At 31.4% G+C, this 23,421-nt stretch overlaps 3 protein-coding genes across 7 annotated transcripts; 2 read left to right on the top strand and 1 right to left on the bottom strand.

The window, feature by feature from the left end:
- Positions 1 to 730: 730 nt before the first annotated feature.
- LOC106104228 lies at positions 731 to 15,987 on the bottom strand. 3 transcript variants are annotated; one of them, XM_013284203.1, is made up of 5 exons: positions 15,900 to 15,984; positions 15,726 to 15,803; positions 14,295 to 15,172; positions 13,357 to 13,590; positions 731 to 3,344 (listed from the first exon to the last, which is right to left on the bottom strand). In XM_013284203.1, the coding sequence occupies exons 2-5, from the start codon at positions 15,742 to 15,744 to the stop codon at positions 3,030 to 3,032; spliced, it is 1,446 nt and encodes a 481-aa protein (XP_013139657.1). In that variant the 5' UTR covers positions 15,745 to 15,803; positions 15,900 to 15,984; the 3' UTR covers positions 731 to 3,029. The 3 variants fall into 3 exon arrangements, with proteins under 3 accessions (XP_013139657.1, XP_013139656.1, XP_013139658.1); XM_013284202.1 differs by having other exon boundaries at positions 15,726 to 15,987; XM_013284204.1 differs by lacking the exons at positions 15,726 to 15,803; positions 15,900 to 15,984 and adding an exon at positions 15,279 to 15,561.
- On the top strand, positions 13,626 to 19,354 carry LOC106104229 (F-box/WD repeat-containing protein 4-like). Of its 2 annotated transcripts, none has more exons than XM_013284206.1 (8): positions 13,626 to 13,817; positions 16,738 to 16,813; positions 17,302 to 17,534; positions 17,849 to 18,093; positions 18,256 to 18,379; positions 18,568 to 18,712; positions 18,900 to 19,037; positions 19,117 to 19,354. In XM_013284206.1, the coding sequence occupies exons 1-8, from the start codon at positions 13,768 to 13,770 to the stop codon at positions 19,282 to 19,284; spliced, it is 1,179 nt and encodes a 392-aa protein (XP_013139660.1). In that variant the 5' UTR covers positions 13,626 to 13,767; the 3' UTR covers positions 19,285 to 19,354. The 2 variants fall into 2 exon arrangements, with proteins under 2 accessions (XP_013139660.1, XP_013139659.1); XM_013284205.1 differs by lacking the exon at positions 13,626 to 13,817 and adding an exon at positions 16,290 to 16,663.
- A 250-nt stretch (positions 19,355 to 19,604) lies between these two features.
- On the top strand, positions 19,605 to 22,537 carry LOC106104087. 2 transcript variants are annotated; one of them, XM_013284026.1, is made up of 4 exons: positions 19,605 to 19,984; positions 20,249 to 20,394; positions 20,721 to 20,832; positions 22,032 to 22,537. In XM_013284026.1, the coding sequence occupies exons 1-4, from the start codon at positions 19,710 to 19,712 to the stop codon at positions 22,306 to 22,308; spliced, it is 810 nt and encodes a 269-aa protein (XP_013139480.1). In that variant the 5' UTR covers positions 19,605 to 19,709; the 3' UTR covers positions 22,309 to 22,537. The 2 variants fall into 2 exon arrangements, with proteins under 2 accessions (XP_013139480.1, XP_013139481.1); XM_013284027.1 differs by having other exon boundaries at positions 19,909 to 20,000.
- The last annotated feature ends 884 nt before the right edge of the window (positions 22,538 to 23,421 follow it).

The raw sequence follows: 23,421 nt of genomic DNA, 5'->3' as shown, positions 1-23,421 counted from the left end.
TAGTTATTCTCGGCTTTCTCTTTTTTCAGTGAAAAATACATTAAAATACTGATTGCAATGTAGGTTACTGTAACAGTATTTTCTTAATAATTACAACTCCAATTAAAGGAACTGTTAGTTTGAAATACATATTTAAATGTAAACCCAAATATCTATACCGACTTAACTGTTTTATAATATATATTTTCATATTTACAAAACATGTAAAAAAATTTAGTATAACTTCATACGTTGTGTAATATGAATCTAGACTTTCGCGCTGTATAATTAGTTAACGAAAGTAGTAGAAGTCTATTGACAGCGTTTATATCTGACGCCAATAAGGTGTATAATAATTACTGCGTTGCGTTCTAATCGGTAACATATTTTATAAAATTACTAAACAAGAAAATCACAAGATTACGAGCTAGCAATGAAATGATTTCATAAGATTCAAAACATGGGAAATATTAGAAAATAGGCTTATATTATAGACCCCTTAGAATCAGAATATAGCGCCTTTTATACTTATGAAAAGAAATGAACGCAGATGAGATTTCTGGAGCAAATTTCCATCTTCCGCCTTATCCTGCTCCCGTAGGGTCAGCGCAACAGGTTATTGTCCTCCACATAACTCTATCATACGTCATCTCAGTCATCTCCCTCCCTTTGTGATCGTCACCTTTAACGCAATCCATTTCTTTATAGGTAGCAAATTAACTTTGTAAAAGACGTCAATAAAACAAAAATACACATCCGCATTAGATTTTATTATAAATTAGATCACATTATACATATAATTGGAGTTAAAAATACCTGCTGAAGGCACTTTGTGTTATGGTCCCACCAAAAAAAAAAACAATTAAAACTACTTACAAATAAATGACACAAAAAATATGAAGCTATACATACATATACAACTTATAAAATAACCAAATTTTAAAGCTATGTAATTCATTATTTTCGACATTGTCTCCATGATTAATTTCAAAAAACATAAAAAAATAATACTTAAATACAGTAAACCACACTTTGGTCTAACAAAGTATATGGATACAATCACACTGGACTTAACAAGCAAAACAGTTGATATTTTAATAATGAATTATCCTAATTATCAGATCAATTCGAGACTACACACAACCTTTACATACTATATTTATATGTTGATTTTACAAACACGAATGGAACATATACTGGAATTCATATTAAACATCTATCGTAGAGATGTTCCGTTAATATATCGATGTTATAGCATCGAAAAAACATCGACAACTGAATTTAACGCGAACGTTAATGTACAGAAAATAAAATTGATTTGTGCAAAATTAATTTATAGCACTCAAAATCAATTATATCTCTCCCTTTCTTTAAGTTATGCTTTGATACAATCCCGTTCAATTTAATTGTTCTTTTCATTATATTAAAGAATTGAAAAGCTTCGATTTATAAATCTCGGTATTTTATTACCCATCTCTATTAAAACACTGACTCCAGTATATGCTCATTTTGTGCATATTTACAAAGTCACGTAATATTTCTCTCTGTGTTGTTAAGAGCTATGACATTTGATGTCAAATATTTAATGTAAAAATAAATGGTAAAGCTAGTTAGAGTATACTTATGTTATATGGCAACACTGGATATAAAGGTGCGACATTGTACTGCGTTCAGTTGCCAGTTACAAAATTAATTCAATAGAAAAATACATAAATAATTTAAAATAACATGTGAACAAATGTTAAATTATTTTTTACAATTCTCCGCAATCAGAGCCTGAGTTACTTAAGCAGTCTAAGAGTTAATTTATACACTAAATCTACACTTAGGGACTTCCTTCAGTGGCCATGTGATTGCTCTGAGTGCGGCTGGAAATACAAATTGACAAATCGATCATGTCATTTAAAGCAAACGTTTTTAACTTTGACATTTATCTGTACAAATGATAATTTTCTATTATTGCACATTAAAAATAACAATTAAAAAAATTACATAATATTCCTTTTTAAAGATATACATATTAAACATACTGATGACACAAAATGATTTAAACATCAGTTTAACAAGTTGTGAACTGCGAGTCACTGCAGCTCGAGGGTCGGCTCACATTGTTATGCGCCGTACACATAGGCCAATACAGTTGGACAGTTGCGACGGCCAGTCATAGATTGTATGGACTCACTGGTGTAAATGAGCTTAAGCGATTAACTGTACTGGCCAAGTGTGAACCAGGCTTTAGTTGTTGAGCTGTAGATCAACGGTACAAGTCTGTATGAACTGAACTTTTAAACCGGTTTAAAGCTTATTTACAAACGTCAATGCAGTCGATTTTTTCAGTGAGGGTGGTATTACATTGCTATTAAATTAACCTAAATCCAGTTCATTTTGTATGATTCATAATATTCAGTGGCAACACAGCTTAAATACATATAACAGATATATCCAAATGATCTGCATCGAAGCAATTATGTATTATGAACGCCTACAGTATTTTAGCTAATGTTTAGTAATAAAGTTGACTTTTAAGATTAGTTAGCACCGTTTTAATTAACACAAATAATTTAAGTTTTGCAGAATTCATAAAAAAATATTCGTGAAATACGTGCTTTTCATTCAAATTATACTGTGATGAATAAAATTATTGTTTACGTAACACATAAAGTAGGAATCCATATAAATCCTGAGCGGCTTGACGCGGTATGTGCTCATTGCCAGTCTCCATTCGTAACAAATTAATATCACATCGTTGCGTTCATTGGAATTTACATTTATACCTGAACATAAATACTATGAAAAATAGATAAACCGGTAAATTATATACAGTATTTGTATACAGTAATTTAAAAAAAAGATGAAACTAGTTAATTTTAAACCTACAATTCCAAAAATTTTATTGCCCTTATTCTTAAGTTATCATCCTATAATCACGTCCAATTTTTTTATATGCCGCAGAAAAACAAGTAAGACTCAACCTTGATTATACGCGCACTTTTGTTATGAACCTTTTTTTCCCAATAAAAAAACTTAAAAATTAATATATTACACCTTATTCAACTCATTTGAATGTAATTCGCTGGAAATTGACCTTTTACGCCATTACACTCACCGAAGTACCATTCTTCGTTCAATTTCTGCATAACTCGTATACTATCGCCTGTTAAAAACCGCAAATCACCGGTTTGCACCGGATCGAAGTCGTATAATGCGATAGCTTCACCAAGTATCGGTTGTGTTGGACTATCATTTGGTAAGGGCACTTTGATCTCTACATAATTGGACGGAAAAAGACCTTCAACGCCATTTTTTAATCTGCCAGACAGCCACTCCTCGTTGACTCGCCTTAGAAGATATATCTTCGAGTTAGCCTGTAAGTAACAGAAAAATGTAAATTAATATCTCATTTGATTTAAAAAAAAACAAGTGAAATAACCTGCAATTCCAACTATCTTTGACATAGTTGAAACAATCGTAGACGTCACGCATTTAATCCAAATACAAAGAATAAGCGCTAGTTCGCTTTCAGGGATTATTCCCAACCGTCACTCCGTTTTGTCCCCACGTGGGAACAGATGAGAGTAAAAAGTTTTATCCGTCCCACCTTTTGCGACGAGGGGACGGTACGAACTTATTTTATTTCATAACGATTCCATCTGTCACCTTATTGGTGATATGGGACTAAAAGGTGGGACGGATGAAAGTTTTTATTCGGTAGACGTGTGTAAACTCTAAACCGGATAAAAAGAAAAGCTTATATATGCTCTAACCCTTGATCTGCGGCTCAAGTCCAACGCGATGTACTATAACTTCAGGAACCGTGAAAACGCGAACTGCCTAGTAACACGTTACTCAGGCAAAACAAACCTCTATGCAGGTACAAATTGAACTGATTTGTTATCCGCTTTACCCGTGCAATCTGTACATCAATTTTATTGGATTGACCCATTACTTCAGGTTATAAATGCCAAAGAAAAACATTATCTGGTCAGTGGAGCGAAATGGACACGTGTTTAATTATTTTTTTACATCTATTTTATTGTCCTTTTTAGTAGCTTACATTTGGCGCAATAATCGTTACAATGTTATTAACTCTAACAATAAAATAGCAACCGATAATCTTAAGCTTGTATTATGGTTACGGTTTGTGGTTTTGTTGTAACTTGATGCAATTTTATAATTCTAGAAGATGCAAATATTAGTATATAATTTTTATATTTAGCTGCATAAAATTTACGATATTTTTTAATCTTGATTGTTTTTAATTGTCAGATAGTATGAAAAACAAAACTTTCGTTTTTATTAGGAAAACCCATTTTGTAAAGTTAGTTGTTTTTTGTATTAAAACTAATTTATTAATTAAATATATGTAAAGAAAACAATTATCAGTTACATTTAATTGAATTCTTTATGAATGCATTAACCGCTATAAGAAGGTTGTTGACCAGCGATAAATTTAACGTAATAATTAGCCATTACGTTATTAATAATGCACTTTTATATTACAAATTAGCTATTATTACTTAATAATTGCTTTTAATAAATATTGATGCAGTTAAACTTTACCATCATATTGTTTATCCGAAATAATTATTAAAACATTTAAAAAGCAATCCAATTTCCAATCAAATAATTAAAATACTAAATCTTACTATTGTTACTAATATTAATTATTTTAATTATATTAATATTATAAATGCGAATGTTTAGATGGATCGATGCTATCCATCATTGATGTTTGTTAAAGTTTGTAGCCTAAACGGCTAAACGGATGTTGATGAAATTTGGTATGGTTATAGAGTACAGTCTGGAAGAACACATAGGCCTCTTAGCCTTTTTTTCAATCCAAGCGGATGATATCACGGGCGAATGCTAGTCAATGATTAATGAAATTCCGCGACTTTTCACACTAATTTTGTTTTTAACACCAGTCCGTTCGATCAAAGGAAACAAACAATATGAATCACAGATAATAAAATAATTACACAGATAACTAATGTACGATTGTCTTGATAAAGATGCAAGAAAGACTTTTAATCCGTTTGTACTGCCATATTGATAAGATAAATTTAATCTTCTTTAAAAACCCTATGTATTTTTAAACACACATTCTAAGAAATGGGTAAATTACCTTTTACAAAATAGATACGTTCGTAAGGTATTAAGGATTGGAAAATTAGACTAAGATGTAATGCAGGCTATATCAGGGTGAAGAAATATGCGATAGCCGTTTGTCTTTAATCAGAAAGATAACTTTCTAAAAGATATAAAAGTAATAACTGAATAGAAGATGGTAGGAGGCGACAAATCCGGCCATTGTTGTGTTCGTGCCAAGAATAAAATAAACATAAATAAATTAACGTAACTATGTCATGCAAATACTTAAGTACAGAATTACATTAGATCTCAGCTTTCCTAAGACATTAAACAAGTTCAAGGTAAAGAAAAATTTAACTCATAAAGTGAAAAAACTATTCATTGAAATGCAACACTGGAGTCTAGGCATAGCTGTAAAAATAAGTTTTAACATGTAGTTAAATTATAGGACAAATATTCGAATGTTTTAACATATTTAATTTTTATACCAATTTCAATAAAAACGTATGTAACAATGGCACATTTTAAAATCAGTTGTTAGTGGAAATGTTATTTTGATAGCGACCGTCGGTTCCTGTGAGCCATTGATACGAAGCGATGAATGGAAACAGACGTTACGATAGTTTCACACGAGGGCAGAGTAGTAGGACAGTACAATACCGTCTTTTAAACGTACAACACAACATCAACGTTATGTATGTATGCGTTCGAACAATACTGCTCTGTCCTACCCTCGTGTGAAAAATGGCATTATCGCACCGATATCGGTCCGACTGTGGCGAATAGGCGCCTACGCATTTGATAAAAATTACCACAACACAAAAATAAAGTAAACGCCCAGTTATAGATGGCTGGATCATAAATGCGGCGTAATTCTATTGCGTCAATCCTATACACAATAAATAAACGATTACAACTGGGGGTTTCAACTCCTGAAGCATTCGTAACAAAAAAAATCACTTGTTTCCCTGTTTTTGTCCCAATCATGCGGGGTCGGCGTACAGAATTTTATAAACCTTAATGTGTTTGCCTAATAACCCTACTTGACTTTTTATTGTATCATTAACTTCCATATTTTAATTGAAAAAGTAAATTTTTTAAATGTTTTGGTTAAAGAAACCCATTAATCGTGTGCCAAAAGAAACCATTGTAAAGACAATTACTGAAATGACGTAAATAGGTGCTACCAACATAGGGAAACAATACGAGACGTGTAACAAAACATTAAGCCACGATTTTCGCACATTCATGGAAATATGTATATTTGCCATCAGTCCGCACGAGTACTTCAAATGTGAAAAAAAAAAATCTGGTTTTCATACATTTTCATCATCATCATCCACTTGCCCTTATCCCTTACGGAGGGTCGGCACAGTATGTGCTGCTCTTCCATACATATCTATCAGCCGTCATATCTGAATCCACTCCTTTCTTAAGCATATCCTCTTTCATACAATCCATCCATACTTTCCTCGGTCTTCCTCTTCCTTTGTAGCCATCCACAAACCTAAAATATCTGTTTTCATATACATTTTCAAAAACCTAAAATATACTGTACATTATAAAGCATTGAAATAAAAATAAAAACGTTACTAATATTATAAATGTGAAATTTTGGATGGATGGATGTTTGTTAGAGTTTGTAGCCTAAATTGCTGAACGGATTTGGATGAAATTTGGCATAGATGTAGACGATAGTCTGGAAGAACACATAGACTACTTAATTTTTTTTAATACCACGCGGAGAGAGTCGGGGTCGAAAGCTATTTGGATATAAAACTTTAGCAAGATCTGTCGAGCATGCCCGCGGTTGACCTTTGAAGACTTTAAAAAGAACACTAGTATATTTGTACATTTCTATGACAACAAAAATCTCTCGCAAACGTTATTTTTAATTACTGCGGATATAAATAAACAACGACCTTCATACGTTGCAAATTAAAGTCGGCAATAGTAAGTATATATTGTTCTAGAATGATCCAGTCAATATTAATAAAGTATTTTAACCTTACACAATTCCGGTACGTTGATAAAGTGAAGCATTTTATATTTTATATAATTTCAAATGAGCGTAAATTAAGAGTAGAGGAGTATTTCCGTAACTTTGAGGTTATTGAACAACAAATTTTGACATTTTCTTGCTTTAAATGATAATATGGACTAATTTACGTTCCGCTAAATGTTTTTTAACTCTCAATTGAGCTACAGAAGAGGGTCAATGACTAAAAAGAATCGATACTTTTGCGGACTTAGCCTACTTTTTTTAGAAACTTGAAACGATTGCAAATATTTCTTAAAAAGTGAAAACCATTTATTTTAAATCTTTTACGAATATAAGACTTATTGGATACTATTGAAACATGACTACTTCTAAACTATTTACATCTATTAGGATGGTCATTATTTCATGGTCGGTCCACTTATGCCAACATGAAAAAACATGGTTCCCAATGTGTTACTCATTTATATCTATACTATTATAATAAAGCGGAAACACACACTTCTTTGTTGCCTAAGATGTCAGCAATTACAGAATATTTTCGAATTTTCTTTTTTTAATAAAGTGCCCTACACTTACATCACGCTTTAGGCTACAAATTTTCACGACATTAAACTTAGGGGGTAAATATTTTGGATAAAATCCATAATGAGGGAAAGAGACCATTAGTTGCTGCCAACATCAAGGAAGCAAGGTTTGTCATGTCATGTCATTTTGACATTTGCTATTGATAGTTTGACAAATGTAAACAATAAACTTAAAATTTTCATAATTTCATGCGGATGAAGCCGCACGGGAACAGCTAGTACGTCAATAAAACAGCAGCACAATTAGTCAGTAGCCAAAATTAATAATGCCAGTACAATGAACTTAACATTCGTTAACATTAATAACACGAGCCGACGGGAAGTGCATAATTTAGTGACTTCAAAAATTAATGCTTTTAAACTGCCGCCAAAAAAGAAACAAGAACTGTTAATGTAAAAAACATTCGCGATAAAACCATTGATATAAAAAACATAGAAATGTACATTGTTCAAACTAAATTATTGAACATAATTTATACTAAATAGTAAAGAGTCACGTTTTAACAAACTGAAGATTCAGAATATGGAAGATCTAATTAAAGAAATTAGCAATAAATTTAATACAACTAGGTCGATGCCAATATTTGCTATTAGCAAATTAAATGCTGATGTGCAAAAATTCAGATTAGGCCATAATAATGATAACACTTACTAATAAATTATTTCAATAAATACATCGTTAAAAATGATTCTTGGATGCACGAGTTCGAATCCGATATCCTACATAAACATACGTATATAAAACGCGTTGTCGCCCCCAAAATTCATTAGCGCAAATTTGGACCACAAGTTATGCATTTTGACAGCACAGAATTAAAAAAGTAGCCTATAATAAGACCGTCTGTATAAGCTATCCTTCATTAAAAGTTCCGTCGAAATCGGCCCAGCCGTTGCTGCGGAAAGACAGACAGACAAACATTTTTAAACAGTTAACATTTTTAATTTCGTCATCAGCAACGTAAATACATCATCTCCCGAAATCTGGAATTTTTCTTTTGATATTACAGACACTCCAATTTTATTCTACGTATAGATATAGGTATAAATACGATTATTTAATCTTTGGAAAAATAATTGCTTCCAACCAATCCCTAAACAACGTAAACGATGCAATTTATTGACCAATGAGCATTGTAAAAGCATATCACAAGGTAAATTAGCATTGAATGTAACACGGCAGTCTGCATCAATTGAGACTGGTGACACACTCATCAAGTGTTATAAAGTAAACTCACGTTAATCAGTACGTCCATGAACGGATATTATCATGTAATTAGATAAAAAACGCACGATGACCGGGATATTTCCACTAACTGACTGCTCCAGATTGTAATAAGGACAAGTATTTGGGAGAAGACATAAATTCTATTTACACATTTTCGTTGCGTACAAAATGATATATTGCTTACAACATCTAAATAAATTTAAAATAGCTTTCACCCGTGACACCGTCCACTTAGTATTAAAAAAATCAAGTAGCCTATATATTTTTCATCGAAATCCGTTCAGCCGTTTAGGCTACAAACTCTAAGAAACATCCATACATCTAAACTTTCGTATTTATAATAGTAGAATCTCTTAATTCAAGATTTTAAATTTAGTAGAGATTTAAAAAATCTACGCATTAAAACTGGTACCAAAAACAAAATTAATATGAAAAAAAAAATCATTATCAACTTGCCCTTGTCCCTATTGAGGGTCGGCACAGTATGTGCTGCTCTTCTCCACATTTCTATCAGCTGTTATTATATAAAAAAATAACGCAACATAGATTATCATCACTTGCATAGTGGGATGGCAAGAATCGTACTTTATTCGACTTAGAGTGAAGGTGAATGTCCGGACAATGAGTCATAGCTCACAGAAGCAATAATAATAAAATGTTAGAAAGCATTGAAAATCGACGGTTCTTACGAATAAATTGTTTTCATCAAAAAATAAAATCGTTTCAATATTCAGCCGTCAGTCCCTTAACTTGAACCTTCTCTAACATTTAATATAATGTATTGTACATTCCTAGTTTCTGGCATTCTTATAATTTTAAATAATGTGTGATCATTTCGAGCGCGAAGTTACTGCGAAAACAATCAAGACGTCACATGCAGAGCCGACACTTTGTAATCGCTTTCCTCTCAACGCCCCTCGTACAGGCTTCCTGTGACGTCAGCCGACAAACTGATGACTACGACGACGAATTCTTGTCTATACAAAATTATTTGTATGCAAGGACTGGCTTCTTATTAAAGAAAACATTCATATTTATAATAAGTGAAAAATTTTAAATAATGGATGACCCGAAATCAAAGCAAAAACGATTGGTTCTTAAAATCTGTTTTCCAAAATAACCCTAAAGGTTGTATTTTCCGGATTATTCAATAAACATATACTGGGTACATTAAACACAAGTAATGGCTAGCTAGTAACAAACAGCTGACAGTCTAGACACTCGGCGTAAGTTACGTAACTTTGGCTTCGAATCCTAATAAATACTAATTATAATTAAGTTGCCGCTTATTGCCCGACTGACGGGTAATTTTAGCAGGCGGATAAGTATATATATAGAAGTTTGCGGGTTTACATCTGAAAAACAACCTAAACATACAAAAGCCTAATTCGAATGGAAAGTTACGATGTTAGTCGTCACTATTTGAACCAAAGTCAATAAACTCATCTCAAGTCAAGTTTATTGTCTTCCATTTCCAAGTAAAAAGAAACAAGTGCTTAATAGATTAGTTTATTAAACAAATATTGTTACCGACAAAGAAATTAAGGTTACATGATGGTTACAAAGACATTGTATCGGTTATTTTCATACAAAAAAACTGAGATAAAAAATTGTTATTGTACAGGTTTTCGACAGTGAAAATGGCAAGGTGTATACAAATATGTATTTGAAGAACGCTAACACCTATAATATATGTCTTCTATAATTAGACAGGCATTTGGCTTCTATCCACGCGAAATATTCTATCAAAACAAAGCAATGTTTAGGCGCTCGGTCTAGAATATTTACATACTAAAAATAGCTGTATTATTAATGCGATTGTTTTTCCAGACTTTAAGTACCATCATCACGGAACCGATATTTTCACCAAAAAAAATATTTATTTAATATCTATCTTCATATTGCTGCCTTGTATAATACAGTGACATCTTTCTATTGTTAATAACCAAATAGCGCATTTAACGGTCCTTTAGCGTCACGACAACGGTTTCAGTCAAACGAATCGGTCCCGCATTCTCTGACTTACTAGGTCACAAAGTTAATGTCTTTGTTTGTGTAAAACTAGATAAGTAGACGAAATAATACACAAAAACAAATGTATTTTGAAAAATATTCTGTTTAAAGTTACCAAGATGGTAACTTTTCTTTTCATGGGAATATATAAATTTAACTGCTTGTACTGATTTATATTTCCATAAAAATTTTGATAATTCAATTATTGTTTTTTCTAATATGTACCTAATATATCTACCTGATGTTCCTATGTAAATAAAATAGCTTTTAGTTTTTACGTGTTTACGCATGTAAATGTCAATGATAATTAATAAGCATAGATATTTAAAAAGAAACAATTTCGTTTATTGCATGTCTTTTTAAAGTAATGAATAATGCACAAAACATTACTCAATAAATGAGATAAATAAAATGGTCGGAAGAAATAGGACAATATGATTACACAATGTTTTGTCTTTTTATATCCATTTAACTTTACTCGTTGCAAACCGAAGACACGCTTTTTAAATAACATATAACATTTTTAAAAACCATTTCAATCTTAAGTAAAGATTTGTTGTATTAAATACTAGCTGTTCTCGTGCGGCTTCATCCGTATGAGATTATAAAAATTTTATTGTTTACATTTATCAAATTCTCAATTACAAATATGAAAATACCAATTACCTTACTATGACAATCTAGCGTCCTTGATGTTGGCAGCAACTTATGGTCCCACATTAGGGTTTTTATCCAATTTATTTAACCCCTGAGTTTAATAGCGTGAGAATAATATTTCCAAAAATATGCTGTAATTGTTGACATCTTAGACAACAAAGAAGTGTGTGTTTACGCTTTATTATTATTATTTATAGATAGATGTAATACAGTATAGAAATACTTCTAATAACGCTATATGATATCTATACAGATATCATATAATCTTTTGGAAACAGCTGCAAAATTATGAATTAGGGTGATATTCTGTAAAAGACTAGACATGAGACCTAGCTCCAAAAATAATGAAAGAAATTCCAAACACCATGTATCAGTCAAAACTTTCTTCCAAATCCGTGCTACGACATAGGACTGTTAATTTCCGTACCGTACGCACCTTTGCTTCCTGCATACACTAGCAGACCTAACATATCATGTTTTACATAACAAATAAACACGGCAACAACAACACATGATTATTTATACAAATATTTATTACAAATCATAAATGTTTGTATAAATAAGACACGGCGACACAACACGACACACTACTGATGACCAGTTTATTTTAAGAATCACTATTTATGATTTTATACCGTCCAGATATGCGACAAAAAAGTATAATGTCACCTTTTTCAGTGTTCGTACTCGTAAAGAGAGATGTGAACCAGAAGTTACAAATATGTTCTAAGGGTGTTTATTGTAAAGGTTTACACTATTGCATGTTCAAAGTACTGTACACAAGTAAATTAAATATAATACAGACAAAAAAATGCAGAACATCTTTCTTATCTCATCTTAAACAGACCACTTACGAAATTTCACAAATAACATAACTTATTTATTTCTTTTTGACTACAGAATTTGTTACTTTAAAAACTTCAGTCTTTTTTCCTTTCTATCCTTTTAGTCCTAAGAGGCCTAATTTTGGTCGCTTTCCCTTTCTATCCCTTTCTTAAGAGGAAAGGATGGGAAGGAAAAGTGGATTTGACGGTGGAGCAGACGCACAGGAAGAGAAAATTTCCTCTTAATGTACGTCTCCTTCTCCGTCAATTAAGGGTAGGCAACGCATGTGCAATTGCGAGTGTTTATGGGCAGCGGTCGCTTTCCATTTCGATGGATTCAGTTGGCCGCTTGCTTGTTTGCCACCTTACATTATAAAAAAAAACTTGCTTCACGATCATATTACAGTACCAGCAATTTGAATTAATTTGTCTAAAGTACTGATAATGTAACGATTCTAATTTGGAGCGAAGTTAAGGTATTGCACATATGCGTGCTTATGTATTGAATGTGAGCATGTAACGCAGTTTTCCGCGATAAACCACGAACACGGTACTAAAACATCATCTTTATATTTATACTAGCTGTTTCTCGAGACTTTGTCCGCGTGAAATTAAAAAAAAACCTATGTTAATCACAGATAAATTACCTTTCTAACGGTGAAAGATTTTTTGAAATCTGCCTAGTAGTTATTAAGTTATTTTAATACATACAAAAATACAAATGTTTCCACTTTATAATATTAGTATAGAAGTATAGATAACATGTTTTAATATGTTGTCGATCATTCGTCTACTAAATTCATGATTTCGTTTCACGAACAAATACTCTCGTCCATTCATATTAATTATCATAAACCAGTCACTAGCCAAGAAATCTAAATTCAAAGACATTTTAGAACACGCTATAAGTTATACAACCGACCTTGTCCGAGATTCGTTCACACGCTAGACAAAGGTGAGTAAAATAAAAAAAAAACTTACCGAAAAACATAAATCTTCTTCGTGATCTGTAAAATAGTCGAATAAAGCGACAGCATATGGTATCGTGTCTTCTATATCTTCTAGAACGTTCTGGGATAAGAAGTCTTGGACGTCTTCTGGCCAGGTGGGGTCGTCGTCGACTACTGGCGGTGGAGGAGGAGGTATCGTCGGCATAGGAGGTGAAGGTTCCCTCTCCGGTGAACTGTCGTCATCCCAACTGAATGACTTCGAGTCCTGGTGTAAAAAAATTAAATTATCTTTTAGGTAAACGAATATTTTGTGGGCAAATGGTAAAAAAAACATCCACTTGATATCAAAACGGCATATTAGTAAGCATTGAACATAGAAGATAGATATAAAACAATAACGAAAAAATCGTTAAAATTTAAAGCCACAGGGAAGAATGGGCTAATGGGAGAATTTATTTTTGTACTAAGGATCCACTCTACACCAGTTTTAAGGTATGAATACGAACTTTTTTGTTTGCCATAAATAAAAAAAAATATATATTAAAATTTAAATAACCACTACATGAATCACTGTCTATTGCAGAAAACAATATGAAAACCCATTCAGTACACTATAAATAATTTAAGATGAATAGATACATGTTTGTAAAATAGCAAAAAAAATATATTAAAAAGCACACAACCATTTCTATGAACAATCAACTTTATGATGTATTAAAAATTAAACATATGGACATATCGTTTTTATCAATATTTTATATTATTTCATGGCAATAATCAGCTGTTTAGTGTTAAGCAATATAACAGAAATTTTAAAAGGTCATGTCTTGTAAATCAAAACAAATTGTCCCTAACACACTGCATGTTCAACTGTTTGTTTACATAAAAAAATTACAAAGTTCATAAGCTAGCAAGTTAGTTAAATAGACAAAATAATAAATGAGAATGTAACTCATTTATCTTACTTACATAATCTCCAAATCCACTGCAAATTTTCTGTATAGGGACCGTTGTGTTCACATTCATAAAAGATGCTGCCAAATTATTGCCTAATGTACTTTTCAATATCGCAGAGCTATCAGGTGGTTTGGGCCTGGCTGGTTTTGCTCTTATTATCGTTGGCCCTTTGAACACTGAAGTTTGAATATTACTTGTAGTATCATAAATATCTCTACTTAACACTGGCTTCTTCATAATAGGCGGCTTTGATAAAGGCTGCGGTGAGAATGGATCTGCTATGAACAAATCATCTAAAGTATCGTCTTTATGTATCTGTTTTCTATTGTTTAAGAATAAATCGAAATCGTCTTCAAATCCACTCTCCGGTTGGGATACATTGCCACCGTTGATGTGATTGTGATGATTTGTGGAGGTAGTAGCATCAGAACCAAAGCTATCTACACTCAGACCGTCACTACTAGACCTAGTGGTGAACGTTGGTGAGCTCGGTGGAGATGAGAAATCGATCAATGCTCCAGTTTGCACATTCCTTGTTTCACATTTAGGAAACATTTTACTAGTGTCTACTGCACTTCCGTAATCTGTGTTCACAATCTGTTGCTTCACTGTTGTGTTTTGTGTCACCGTTTTGCTTTTACGTGATAGAAGTGATGTAAGAACGGTCGGTTTCCGGATGAAATGTGAAGGTTTAGCTGGCACATCCGGCTGTCTGGAGAGTTTTGGTGGTGGTGGGCGAGGTGGGGGCATCTTTTTCTGTGCAAACTGTGGTGTAGGCTCAAAGACATCAGCTCCGAATGGGTCATCATTCCAATTGGTGACTGGTGAGTAGCGATTCACACTATTCAGCGGTGGAACTGAAGGTGCTGGACGTAAAGGACCCTTCATACCTGTTACAAAATTAATAACCCATTTAACTTGGACATTTTTTTATTCTTTTAAGTAGATCACTGTTTAATTAAAAATTAAATTAAATGATATTGCGCTCAGGATTACCTTAATCTTTTAAATTTAAACAGAATAATTAAAAAGTATTGATTATATGCAAAACAATTTTTTGTAGTAAAATTATTAAAAAAAAATTAAATCTTCACACTGAATAAAAAAGATCAAAAAACTGAGAACAATAAAGCAGACTGTCAGCACAGCTGAGTTATTCAACACTAAACTGTCACACGTAATGTTAAACAAACACAGCTCAGGCCGAGATAAAGCGCTGATAACGTCGAAAACCACCCACTGACGTACAGCATTGCGTTTGTTAGTATCAATGTATCACTAGTGCTTGCAGGTACCTGGCACCAAAGAGAACGGCCTTGATAACATACGCCGTATAAATGCACAAAGGAATTTAATCCTTTATAACATTTCCAAAGTTATAGCAATTAATTATATATAAAATTAATGCACAACAAATGTGGCGTAGAAGCCTAAAATACATACCGTGCTTAAATAAGTCCATTTTAAAATTATTTACGTTTCTAGCTTGACGGTTACTTGTTCAACGTTCATTTATACAGTCTACACGGTGAGAATAATAATAAAAAAGATACTGTTACTTTTAGTAGTTACTATTACTCCTAAAACAAGAAAGGAATGAATAGATACAAAACTAACATCCGTGTAAACAGTTTAAAATGCGTAGGCAATGAGCCAAGCGCCAACCAGCCGTTTTCTTAATTTCTTATAAGATGACTCACTGTCAACTGTCAGTGTCAAGCAAGTGTCAAGTGTCATTTTAAAAACAAAAGCAAAATATTTAAGTCAAGAGCATGGTGAACTATATGACTTTCATTTCTTGCAATTTGTGAACAAGCATTTGGAGAAGAAATTATTACGCAAAGAAGAAACATGCTTAGAATTTAAACCATACTCTAAATATGTTAAACAATATTTTAAATACACTGAAGAAAAATATTTTTTGTGACTGCTTAATGTCAAATGCTATTTGTTGTCAAGTTGTCATTATCAGGTGTCAAACTCAAATTACAAAAACATTAAAAAAAGTCGTCGATGTTAATAAAACTTATTTTACTTTTCAATTATTTTCTATTTTTATAGTACCTATTGGTGAAATAATATTGCTTTTTTATATTGATTATTGTGCTGTTAACTAGCAAATTTTCGTTTACGCTGACAGAATCTTGGGAATCATAATTTATAGCGTTCTGAATAAGATAACAAATTATCAAGATGCACGGGATTACGTTGTTAGAATTACCACTTGACATTTTAGCAAAAATATTCAGTATTTTAAATGAAAGTGACCTTTCTAATTTGATTCGTACATGTAAGACATTAAAGAACCTTATTCTACACGATAACACAATTTGGAGAGGCATAGCTAGGAACAAATTAATAATACGAGATTGTTTAGCCAGGTATCTTTTCCTTTTATTTGTGTCCTTTTTCTTATTCATTGACTTCGTTTTATACAAAAACAAAACATTTTTAGTGTCCCTAATTCTCGAAGCTGGTACAACAGATGTAGAATTTCTCATAACTGGTGTAAAGGAATATTTAAAAAGCAGGTAAATGATTTAATACTATCTATTTATTTTATAACTTACATTCTACTAATATGTTATACAACCGCTGGTCTGTATGAATGGATAGGTCACTGCTTGGAAATTACAGCTTTTGCCTTCTTCTGACTAAACATGTCTGTTGATGTTGAATGACAATTCTATTGCTGTTATTTGCTTGAATCCTTATAGCCAAGCCTTCTTATAGTCTGCAAGTCAGTGCCAAAACTTCAAAAGTCAGTGTATACAATAGACACTTGAAACAAATTCACTCTGGATTTACATTTATTTTGTTCTACATTTGAATAGCTTCAAATATCTTTACCTTCAACATTCTGTAAACATAATGATCAAGCTTTTCTGATTTAGCATTAACTCTCAACTCACACGATGGGATAAGCCCAAGGTGATGATATATTAAACAATTTAAATATCCAAATAGTACGAAATTCTTTTATTTACAACTTTATTTCATCAAAAAACTTCTTTTCTAGAGAGCACTTCACTATGATACACTTTATATACCCTGGCTTGAGTTACATAAGTCACAAATGCTGCTATTGGCACTTGGTACAGATATGTTCTGCTTTCCTACAGACAGGAAAGGTTCCCCAAACTCTAGGAGTCTCTGGTCTATTTGTGTGCCAATTGTGAGGAGATATGATATAAGAACTAATGATATATCAAGATTTGTCATCAAAGATAATGCACTACTTTGTGGAAACAGGTACATTGTCATAAAAAAACATTATTAAGAATGTATATTATGGATCCTTTTTGCTTAAAATATTTTTTAATGTCTGTATTCTTTGTTTTTGATTAAAAAAAACTATTGGCTTTTATGACAAATATGCTAAATACGCACTTTATGTACCCTAGATTTTATACACCAAATAGAATAAATATGGTCCAAGTTACAGCTTTAAGTTATAAGAATTTTCAGTTATTCATCAATATTTTTAGAAATTAAGGGAAAAGGAAAAGCTTTGGTTCTTGCTGCCAGCACTGAAAATAAGTTAATTTAAAAATTATACTTTTCAGAGATGGATCTGCGGCAGTCTTTCTATTGAACAATCCAAGAAAAAAGCCCTCTTTACTCTGTCACATTGATGATTGTCATCAGAATGGTGAAGTGGAGGTCACGGCTGTTGAAGGCATTAAGTCTGAAGACAAATTATGTTTGCTAACAGGGTCATGTAAAAGTTCAGAGCTTTCTTTATGGTCTTGGAATTGTGCAGATGATAATTATGACCATTTGTATGACACAATGCAAAATTCTGACTGTAGTAAGTTCAAATGTATTTACTTAGGTTTTTAATTATACAATAATTATTAAATATTAAATGCCTAATATAAAATGCAACAAAGATATGACTTAAATGTTAGTTCTTAGGTTAAATATTGATGGACATTTAAATATTTTTTAAGTTTTATTTTGGTTTTTACAGAACAGACAATACAAATTCCTTGTGAAGAAGTTGGTATAAGAAGCTTGTCTATGAATAAAACAAACAGCAAACTCGCTATTGGCTTAGGTGGCAACACTAGACCACTTTTAATGGATTGTCAGATGTAAGTTTTTGATCTTATAAACAAAGACATATTTTATACCATATATGGTAAATGTTTAATGATGTGGACTTTGTTTTAATTGTTTTTTTTTTTTTTGGAGAAATCAATTTTAATTTTTAAAATGTTTTTATATTTTTATATATGATACAAGAGATTCCTTTTGATTAACCTTAGCAATTTCATTCTAGGTGTGCCTTCCAGTTGCCTATTGACCCAAGTTTAAACATGAAAAGAGATGCAGTCAAAGATATTACATGGCACAATGAGAACACCATAGCATATGTGACACATTCAGGAAGAATGCAACTCCTGGATATTCGAACTAATCATGTGGTTAGATTTTTATTATTTATCTTTAAAAATGTATTATGTCTACAATGCAAAAAGCTAATTAAATAGAAGAATCTTAATGTTGCCATACATTTTTTTATGTGCCACCATTTTACGATAGCTTATCTATATTAGTTATGAAAACATTTTTGAACGATGTAAATCCATGTGCGATATATTTATTTTATAGATTTACAGAAACATGGATCCATTTCATTCATCATTGTATTGCCTCAAGTCTGATGGTAATAACGCATTAATAGCAGGCGCTTCGGAATTTTCACGCTGTGTATTGTTTGATGATCGTCAACCTGGGAGACATATACAGGTTATACTCATATTAAATCTATACTTTAAAAAGAAACGTTACAACTGAACAGTTAAATTTCAATTTTTCTTTTTTTCAGATGTACTTTACACAAAAGAATGCCTCGCCGGTTTATAGTTTGGTCTTCAATTCAACGAAACTTATCGCCGCGGCTGATCGCAGCGTTGGTCTTGTTGATTTTGATGTAAACTCTTCAGTCACAAGAAGATACGACTACTCTGATGTATTTGAATTTGTTAAGAGATAAATTTAATTCAAAAAATATAATTTCACTATTTATAAATAGGTGTTACTGGATAATATATTTTGGTTAACTTATAATGTCTTTTATTTATATTGATTGATATGACAGAAAAAATTTTAAACTCGATTTCCGTTATCAGCAACGCAAATACATCTTCCTGAAATCTGGAGTTTTCTATTGATATTGCAAATAGACACTCCAATTTTATTACACGCATATATAGAAGATAGATGGATTTTACATTTATTTTTAAAATCAGTAATTTTTGTATTACTTTGCATATTCCAATATTTTTTTGGTCTGTGAAGAAGGAACTAGAAACACTGTACAGAAGTGTCACTGTCATGTCAAACAAAATGAAAAATAACGATGAAATAAAATAGTTTAAAGATAAACATCCACCTTCAATAGCCCAAGCCTTAATAAACATGTTTAAAAATAGACTATTCACAGTATTAAGAGCAATTAGAAAAATTCCATCCAATGTTTCAAGTTCTCAAATTCGTAAATACACACCTGCCACTTTAAGGTTGCTTGGGGCTACAGTATTTTGCGCGGAAAACCAAGATGGGTACATTTCTGGTATATATGATGGGAACTTGGAACACGAATTTCTGATACGGCAAGCAACAACTGTAAACGTTAACGCGGCGACGCAGCTACTTACAGTTACTCTTGTTGCCATACAAGATACGAGTGAGAGGTGACAATCTTTTTCGGTAATAAAATTTAAATGGGCGATAAAGTCTATTCTCTTCATTTTCTCATCCTACAAAAGATGGGATGGGGAAAATTCTAAAACTTTATTTCATAAAACACAGAATACTACATGCTTCATGCCTGTACATTCCTTCAACAGATATCTTATTTATTGTAGCCTTTTATTTCAACAAGAACAAAATTACAAAACTAGGGCCACTAAGGTGTGAACATATATATTTTTTAACCTATAATAATTTTGTTTAAGGTTGAGGGATGCTCTATCAAAAGAGATATGCCTAGTACAACAAGCAATGGAGTGGGGGGAAGTCACTCCCCCAGAGCACTGGGACCAGCTGGTAGCGGTTCGCGGTACTCTCTGTGACTTGAGACACAATCTAAGAACACTCTATAGTAAGCCTGAAATACAAAATAAGTATTTACTAGTTGTGGAGTTGTTAATGCTAGCAAGTCATATTTAAGTCTTAAACCAAAATTATCTGATATTTTTATTGTTTCTTAGAATGTTTGTCTATTCTATAAAGATGCATTTTCCTTCTTCCCTCCCCTTCCTGGCTACTTCTTCTCTTGTAAGCTTGCATACCACATTCCTATATTTATGTTGCATTTTCCATAAATAAGTAAAAAAATTACCATTTTATTATCTTTACTGTTTCTAACACTATATAACCTGAAATAAACTTTTTCTAATTAAAATTCAAATATTTATAATGTTAAAGGTTATTTGGATTATGCGGAGAAACTTGCAACAGTAGCAGCAGAAATATCATACCTTTCAGGAAACAATGCAGCCTCCGATGCCATTTGTGAAAGAATAGAGCAAGCTCTCAGGTGATACAATAATAATGTCTCTAAAGAAAAAAAAACTTTAATTAAGCATATATACTTTGTTTAATCTAAGTTGATATATGTTTTATATTACTTATTTTAATCATATTTAAAAAATAATCATAACAAAATTATAAACACCAATATTTCCATTCACAAAAATAATAACTGTCCAACTTCAAACCGTAATGGGGTTAAAATATGGATTTCAACAGCAAAAAATCTTGTACAGAAAAATGATTCAAATTCAATGGAAAAGAGAAATTATAACAAACCTTTTTATTCAATTTTACCTTTAGAAGACTGTTATGGTACAAACACAGACTTGCTTGTATTTTTAATTTAATCACACTCATGCCAAAATAAATCCATAGACAATAATGTTGTCAGCCAGTGATGTATTCAGACATTAAATATAATTTCTCATTTCCATTGAATTCAATGATAGTCATTACATTCCCTAAAAAACAAGTTTTTATACATGTATTATTTTAGTAGAAGAAACCTGTTGTAATAAGTTTTCACAAATTATTATTTTTTATACACACTAACTTATCCACATTAGAGCTTATAGTTACAAATAAAAAACAAAAATACCTTTTGATTCGAGTGTATATTAATAGACATTTCAATAACATGCAAAATTATTAAAATTATACTTTTAACCATTTTTTTGTTTTAAAAAAAATTAACATTGTTTGAAATAAAAATTGTCATTCAAATAAATTATGTTTTATAAAATACTTTTTTGTAGGAAACATTAAAATTCAATTTTTAAGAGTTAAAATAACTAATTTTACATTTACGTACCACATATGTTTATTATTTCTAATTAACCAATTTTTAATCACTTATAAAATCAAATCAATAAGTGCATGCTTCGCATAAAATTCGCCAACAGATGTTTTGACAAGAATTTACATACATATTAAAAATAATTGTTTAGTCGAAATCAATTGAAATGAGAAATTTTACTTCTTTCTGCCAATGTCATTTATTGTTTATGGATTCAGTTTGAAATGTCTCAGTATTTAGATTCATTGAAACACATTTATTTTAAATAAGTCTTAAAATTGTTTACATAGTTTGGTTATAATTTCTCATTTCAATTGAGTTCATACACTTCTATTACTATCAAGTCTAGTTAATAAGCATTTAAAAAGATCTATATACATTATGTAAATAAGCTAATTTCTCCACAGGTCTTGCAACATTCAAAAGCAATTGAACCAAGGGCTTCAAGAAGAGAGCTTAGAATTACAACAGAAGGCGATCATCAGTTCACCACAACTTGAAGATAAACTGGTAAATGATGCTACAGACAAGAAGCAACAGACAACAGATGATGCCATAGACAAAGTAAAATTGACAATAGATGATGCCTTAGATAAAGTGAAATTGGCCACAGATAATGCAATAGACGAAGAGAAAGTGACCACAGATAATACCAAAGACAATAACTCCGATATTAAATCATGAAAGTGTTTTCTATTTTAACACGTTCAATGCCAATGACTCCTATTGTTAGTTCACTTTAACATGTAATAATTGTAGTGGCATACTACTCTTTTTACATAATAAAGTGGACTTGTGTGTCGGTGGCACTTAATGTGTGAATGCTGAATTAATTGGAGAAAGTTTAGTATCTACTTGCATTGGTAATTTAATTTTTACATATCTACGAGTACATTGTATCTAGAAAACAAAATCATTTACTTATTTTCGTAATTTGTCTGACATTTATTTTTTAATGTTACTTGCTAAGACCACTATCACTATTTGAAAATGTTAATTCTGAAAAGAGTTTTCATATTGTTTGCATGCATAAATTTATCTGTATATATATACATTCAAGTTAAAGTAAAATCTAGTATCTGAAACAATAATTTACTATTTTAAATTTTCATTATTGCATAGGATGAATAAAATATATTAAAGATCGTATGATTTTCTTATAAACCAATTTAACTATTAAATTAAAAAAAAATGGATTACAAAAAAAGTATGTCTAAGAAAGTGATTTAAAATTTTAGATACAATGTCCCAAACTATCAATATGTTAAAATAGATACATAGAGTACACGAAATAAACATAATACGTTATGTGCGACAATTACTTCCATAACAATTAAACGGTACATACAATAGTCTTATATACTATCTTACCAAATATTTTGAACATAGACAAAATCAGACATTTAATCGAAAATTTAAATACATACTAGAACATCAATGTCAAAAAGTTAAAATTCTAAAATCAACCAACCACTTTTCACCGTTGGAGGTTTTCTTACCAACCTTTTTTACAGTTTACCTATTCGGTATTGAAAATGATGAATGTACTTGTTAAATTTAATAACTATGTAATTTAAGGAGATGAAAAACTGTACATAATAAAAATATATTTACATTATCAATGTATTAAGGGATATGGAACTAAAATGGGATAGAAATGTATGTAAGGATTGTGTTTAAAATAAAACTATGAATTCGGGTGGTTCCAACAAAAACGATATCAGTAATAACCATGTTTTAAAGCTAAGCTTTATTGTGGGGTTTTATCAAATTTGTTTTCACAGGGTATTTATAGAT

The sequence above is a fragment of the Papilio polytes genome, unplaced genomic scaffold (assembly GCF_000836215.1).
Source record: "Papilio polytes unplaced genomic scaffold, Ppol_1.0 DF823691.1, whole genome shotgun sequence".
Lineage (NCBI taxonomy): Eukaryota > Metazoa > Arthropoda > Insecta > Lepidoptera > Papilionidae > Papilio > Papilio polytes.
Note: the sequence above shows the minus strand (reverse complement) of the source record. Positions and strands in the feature narration are given on the sequence as shown.